The sequence below is a fragment of the Brassica oleracea genome, chromosome C5 (assembly GCF_000695525.1).
Source record: "Brassica oleracea var. oleracea cultivar TO1000 chromosome C5, BOL, whole genome shotgun sequence".
Lineage (NCBI taxonomy): Eukaryota > Viridiplantae > Streptophyta > Magnoliopsida > Brassicales > Brassicaceae > Brassica > Brassica oleracea.
Genome location: NC_027752.1, coordinates 17137940 through 17144190, shown reverse-complemented (window position 1 = coordinate 17144190; position 6251 = coordinate 17137940). Strand labels below are relative to the sequence as shown.

At 40.8% G+C, this 6251-nt stretch overlaps 1 protein-coding gene across 1 annotated transcript in view; it reads right to left on the bottom strand.

Annotated features, from left to right (window-relative positions):
• Positions 1-290, bottom strand: part of LOC106343331 — a 1406-nt gene extending 1116 nt beyond the window's left edge. The window contains exon 1 of the mRNA XM_013782512.1: positions 20-290. Within this exon, the coding sequence (XP_013637966.1) occupies positions 20-166 (147 nt within the window). The 5' untranslated portion in view covers positions 167-290. The remainder of the gene's footprint in view (positions 1-19) is intronic.
• Positions 291-6251: the final 5961 nt, after the last annotated feature.

Here is a 6251-nt window from a genome sequence, read left to right as displayed (position 1 = left end):
GGGGGGGAAGAAAAGGCACCTGGGATATAAGCTTAGTGAGGAGAAGCTGGTCGTCGTCGTCTTCGATGAAGGAGTCACCAGCAGCTTCTCTCTTCCTCTTCTCATCAAGAAGTTTTTCGATGGCTCTGCTCAGAACCTCCACGTCCTCACTCGACTCCATATTCATAAACACAAAACCCTTGCTTCTCTTACCTCTCCGCCGCTCTCTCTATCTCTCCTCGAAAGATGTTTATTGTTGCTTATATTTCTCCTTTTTAATTTATTTAAGCTATGACTTTGTTTGCGTATGTGAACGTAAGTCCGGCCCCGACACGTAACATCTATAGACCAGTTGTCGAATAACTCACGGCACCTCACACCATTTCTTTTCTTCTTTTATCTTAATTAAGAGACATTGATGGAGATAGGAAAATCGATTTTTTGTTTGTTAGGCTTGGTTTTGTTATTCGATTAATTTAACTTAAACAATTTTGATTTGACACAGTTTAGTTGCGTAAATTTCCTTATTTGGCTCTACACAGTTGAAGCTTCTCCTCACAGTGTAACACTTGATGTTTTTGAGATTGCCAATAACATGGATCAGGACCTGACACCTTTTTATCAACTACACCAACGTTACTTTGACGGCCAGTTGGGAAAAGAAATAGAGAATAAAGTACATATCAGAATATTTCTAACAGAAAATAAAAACTACCAAATTGGATTGTTGTGTGTCATGTTATATAATCAAATCCATCTTTTTTGTTGTCCTGCTTCGAGATGATAATAGAGCGTTTTGCAAGTCTCGCTCGCCACATCACAAAAGCTTCCAATCTGCGAATGGACACGCAAAAGCTTCCAATCTTCTGCTCTTCCAGTTGGATGGAAGTTTTTTGAAAACTCATCTTACCACGGTACTGCGAGAATCATCGTCGTTTGGGACCCTTATGTCGTGATGACCATGTACTAAGCTTCGCCTCAAGCGGTTACCTGTGGGTTTTTTATTGCTGCACAGAATGTAAACCTCACCGTTACATTCGTCTACGCATTCAATCAGGTAGAGGAATGGCGCCACTATGGGAGGAGCTGTCTTCGCTAAATGCATCAACTCCTGTCTCTCGCTATCCTTGGGCAGTAGTGACTTTAATCAGATTTTACGGGCAGAACATCATTCTAATCACCATGATACTGATGTTGATTCTTTTGGGATTGATGACTTTGCCTTAGCAATTCAGCAGGCATACTTGTTTGAATCTCAGACAAAAGTCTTACCTTTTACATGGTATAACAACAACGATGCAGCACCCATCTCGAAAAGGATTGATCATCTTTATGTAAACCAGCAGTGGGCTCAAACATTTCAGGACGCCTATGGAGAATTCTTGGAACCCCAGCAATCTGATCATGCAAGTTGTCTAGTGACAATGCCTTCAATACGCTGCCGGGTGGTAAAGCCCTTCAAGTTTTTCCACCACATCATAGATCACCCAGACTACTTGGATTCAGTAAGGGAGGCCTGGAACTGCGACAACATACAAGGATCACTGCAGTTTAAACTCTTTCGATCTCAGAAACTCATGAAAGGTGTGCTCCGTAGGCTGAACAAGACACATTACAGTGGTATTTCTCAGCGAGTGAAGGATCAGTCAGCTATAGTTTCTGAACTCCAGTGTCGCCTGCTCTCTAATCCAGACCCAGCTACTGCCCGTCTTGAACATGATGAGAGGGCGAAATGGAACACACTGAAAAAAGCTGAAGAAAAATTCTATAGACAGAAATCGAGAGTGAGATGGCATCACCTTGGTGACCGAGATACCTCGTTCTATCATAAGTGTGTGGTCCAGCGGGCTGCAAATAATCACATCTACTATCTCCGTGACACTGACGACAAACTCATTGGTAACGCGGAGGAAATAAAGAGCCACGCTGCTGGTTATTTCAAGGGAATTCTTGGTCATACAGATTTGCAGGAGTCGCCTTGCACGGTTGCAGAGTTACAAGACCTTTTGTCCTTCCGTTGCTCAGATACACATTGTTAGGTCTTAACTCGGCCTGTCTCAGAAGATGAAATAACCAAAACAGTCTTCGCTATGCCTCTAAGCAAGAGTCCCAGACCAGATGGATGCTCAGTGGAATTCTATAGATCAACTTGGAGCATAGTTGGCAAAGATGTTATTGCTGCGGTCAGCGAGTTCTTTCGCAATGGGAGACTGCTAAAGGATATCAATACCACTGCAATTGCTCTTATTCCGAAGCAACCTCAAGACTGCAAGCTTGGTGATTTTAGACCTATCAGTTGCTGTAACTTGGTATACAAGATAATCTCAAAGATTATCTCAAATCGCCTTAAGGAGGTGTTATCTGAGAGCATCAGCCCCAGTCAGTTAGCATTTCTAAAAGGGAGAAGCCTCGGGGAGAATGTTTTACTATCTTCTGAACTGATTTGGCATTATGACAAACGTGACTGTGCTAAAAGTTCTATGCTCAAAGTGGACATTAGGAAAGCATTCGACACGGTATTCTGGGACTTCGTGCTTAAGCTACTCGAGGCTCAAAACTTCCCTCCTCTCTTCAGAGTGTGGATCAAAGAGTGCATCTCATCTCCGCGGTTTCTGTGGCAATCAATGGAGAGCTTGCAGGCTTCTTCCCCGGTAAGAAAGGGCTACGGCAAGGTGACCCGTTATCACCGTATCTCTTCTTATTTGTCATGGAGGCACTCAGCAGTATGATATCGCAAGCTGCGGACAATGGGCAGATAAGGCTTCATCCTAATTCCTCTGATCCAAAACTCACTCACCTACTCTTTGCCGATTATCTACTTGTGTTCACTGATGGCTCTAGACATTCACTTACTGGGATCTGTTCAGCGATGGACAAGTTTAAGCGCAAAAGTGGGCTAGCAATGAACCCTGATAAATCAGAAATTTTATTTGGAGGTTATGATGATATCTCAGCTTCAGTACTTTCAGATATACCTGGGTTTAAACGCGGGACCTTCCCAACGCGCTATCTGGGTCTCCCTCTGAACCCCAGGAGACTCACGATGGCCACTCTTCAGCCATTTATCGACAAGATAACTGGGAAGTTGCATTCATGGATAGTTAAATATTTGTCTTTTGCTGGAAAAGTGAGAATGGTAGGGTCTGTGATTTACCGAAAGGTAAATTTTTGGAGTGCAGTGTTTGTTCTTCCCAAAGCTTTTTATGCAAAAGTTGATTCTCTTTGTGCCTCTTTCCTATGGAAGAACAAGACTACTTCGGCTGCTGGCTCTAGAGAAGTTTGGGAGGATGTTTGTCGTCCTAAATCAGAGGGGGGTTTGGGTATCCGCCTTCTAGAAGACTTCCAGCTTGTCTTCAGTCTAAAAAGGGCCTGACATTATTTCTCTAACCCTGACTCGTTATGGGTGTCTTGGCTGCGCAGCAATGTGTTTCACAGGTCAAACTTCTGGATAATTCAAGAATCTCAAAGACTCTCTTCCACGGTTAGGAGTATGCTCCAGCTTAGACCAATGCTAAAGGACTACATGCGCTGCTTGATCAGAGATGGTACAACTGCATCATTCTGGTTTGATACATGGACTGAGTTGGGTCAGCTGATCTCTGTCATTGGGGATAATGGACCTCACGACCTACGAATCCACAAGGAGGCTACTGTCGCTGAGGCTGCAAGTAATGGATCATGGATTTTGTCCCCAGCCAGATCTCCCATCACTGAAATTGTGCAGATTGTTGTTACGACGATACCTCCACCATCTCCTATTTCGGGACATGACTAGTTTCTGTGGCGCAAACCCGATGGTAGCTTCGAACCTCGTTTCTCTTCCAATACCACTTGGGAGCATATCAGACAACACTCTCCCAGTGTCTTCTGGTCAAAAACAGTGTGGTTTAAAGAACATATACCTCGCAATGCATTTGTCGCTTGGCTTACTCTGCTGAGGCGTCTACCAACTAGGGACAGACTCATACGGTGGGGTATGAACGTGCATGCTTCCTGTGTCTTGTGCTCCAATGGTATCGAGACTCATCACCATCTTTTCTTTGAATGCGAATACTCCACATCAATATGAACTCACTTCAGTCAAAGCATCCTTTCGGGAACTCCCTCTGATTTGCACTCTGCAGCTGCTCTGATCAATCGAAGCACTCTTCCTCCTCGCCAGGTGGCCGTCATCAAACTTATCTTCCAATCAACCATCTATGCTCTATGGCGTGAGAGAGGCGTGAGAGAAACTCAGCAGATCTTCACAGCAGTCTCCACCAATGCTCCTGGTCTCCCTCGCGCTCTTGACAGACAGATACGCGACCGACTCATCTCCTTTCCATCGCCTGACACCTCGCCTTCCATGCTGGAGTTTTATTTTTCCTATATCCAACCTCCTTCAGGTTTCAACTTGACTTTGGTTACTTTGGTTGTTTTGTTTCTCTTTTCTGTTCTCAGTAAGTTGTAATCAACATCGAAAAAACTCAAAAATGGTATAAATCTTAACATTTTACCAAAAAAAAAAAAAACTGTGGAGAAGTAATGGAGATGATAAACTTCCTCCCCTAATCCCTACAGACAAGGAATTCAAACTTGTTTGCAAAACCCGACTTGTCTAAAAATGATGGACACGCGAAGGTGAGGGCGAGTACGGAGAAGACAAATTCCGAAAGCATGGAGGTGGAAGACAATTGGTGGGTCCTCTAAGGGGCCTTCCTTATCTTCTACTACTGCATTCTTACATCTTATCTACCACCCTTCTGTTTCAAAATATATTAAGTTTTAAGATATGATACAACTATTAAAAGCTTTTGTTTTTCATTTAAAAAATATTATTAAAATATAAATTAAAATTTATTCAACCAATCATCCTACAAAATATGAATGATTACACAAATTTTAATAAAGTTAAAAAATACATTGAAATATAAAAATATATTTATTTTGAAACATCAAAAACTCTCTAAAACATCATTTATTTTGAAACGGAAGTAGTAAATTAGTTCCGGTCAAACCAGAGAAGAAGTCGTTTCCTTTTCTTTTTGTGCTATTTCTTAGTTTTTTTTTTTTGGTTATTTGACTCGGATGTGTTGTTTGAATCAAATACTAATAAAGAGTTGCTCTCATGGATTTTAGGAAAATGGCATTGCACTTTACAGACTCTGTGTATTCAATCCAGCTGTTTGGGTTGAATTTTAAGGCTTTTTTTTTTGAACACATGTTGAATTTTAAGGCTAAGAGTGAGATTTTGGTGATAATCAAATAATTAGTTGATATTAACCTCGTTTTGCTACTAATAAATACTATTATTAAACTTAATTGACTCACCAATAAACTCGCGATGAATTTTCAAATAATTTGCATGTACTTTGAAGTTGAGCAGATGTCGTTTTCTAATCATTTTTTCTCTACTCTCTCTGACTTATGGTTTAGCTGATGTCAGTTTAGTAAAGTTTCCATTGCGTTCATAGAATTAAATGATATCTTCCATTGGCCCTATATTAGACCTGGGTTCGCGGGTCAACCCGCTCCGCCAACCCGCGGATCGATTCATTTTTTTTCACACAAAACTTCGATCCACATAATCTGCAACGAAAGATTCACATACCCGCACCCGCCCCGTCCAAGTTTGCGGGTAATCCGTGGGACCCGCAGGTAATATAAATTTTAATAAAATAATTATTTTAATTATATTTTAATTATATATTACTTATTTTTATAATAAAATAATTAAATTATATATTATTTTCTGAATTTATAGTATTTTATAAATTTTTTACGAAAATATATATTATTTTTTGAATTTTTTTTATTTTTTTATTTTTTTGCGGGTTAGCGGGTACCCGCGATTCAAAATCAACCGACTCGCCCCTGCCCCGCGTAGAATCAACTCGACCCGCACCCGCATATTGAATTTTTCGAAATGGCCGACCCGCACCCGCTCCACAACGGGTCAAACAGAGCGGGACCCGCGGGTAAAAACTAAAATTTCCAGCTCTACCTATTTAAAAGTATAGAGATAGCCCACGAGTATAGCAGGTCTGGGCCTTTAGATTTTAAACAATGGGTTTCTTGTTAACAGATAAGTTTTATCAAGTTCTCCTTTTTGTTGGTTTGCATATAATACAAGAGCCTCTTGATAGCTTAATGTGTGAGTTGTTCTAATAATGGTTAATATATAATTTATACAAAGACTTACAAGACATAAAATGGTTGTTAAAAGGATTTTGGAACTGGAAGCATGTATATATAATGCATGTAATCAAGATTTTAGTGTCACAGTATAGGAG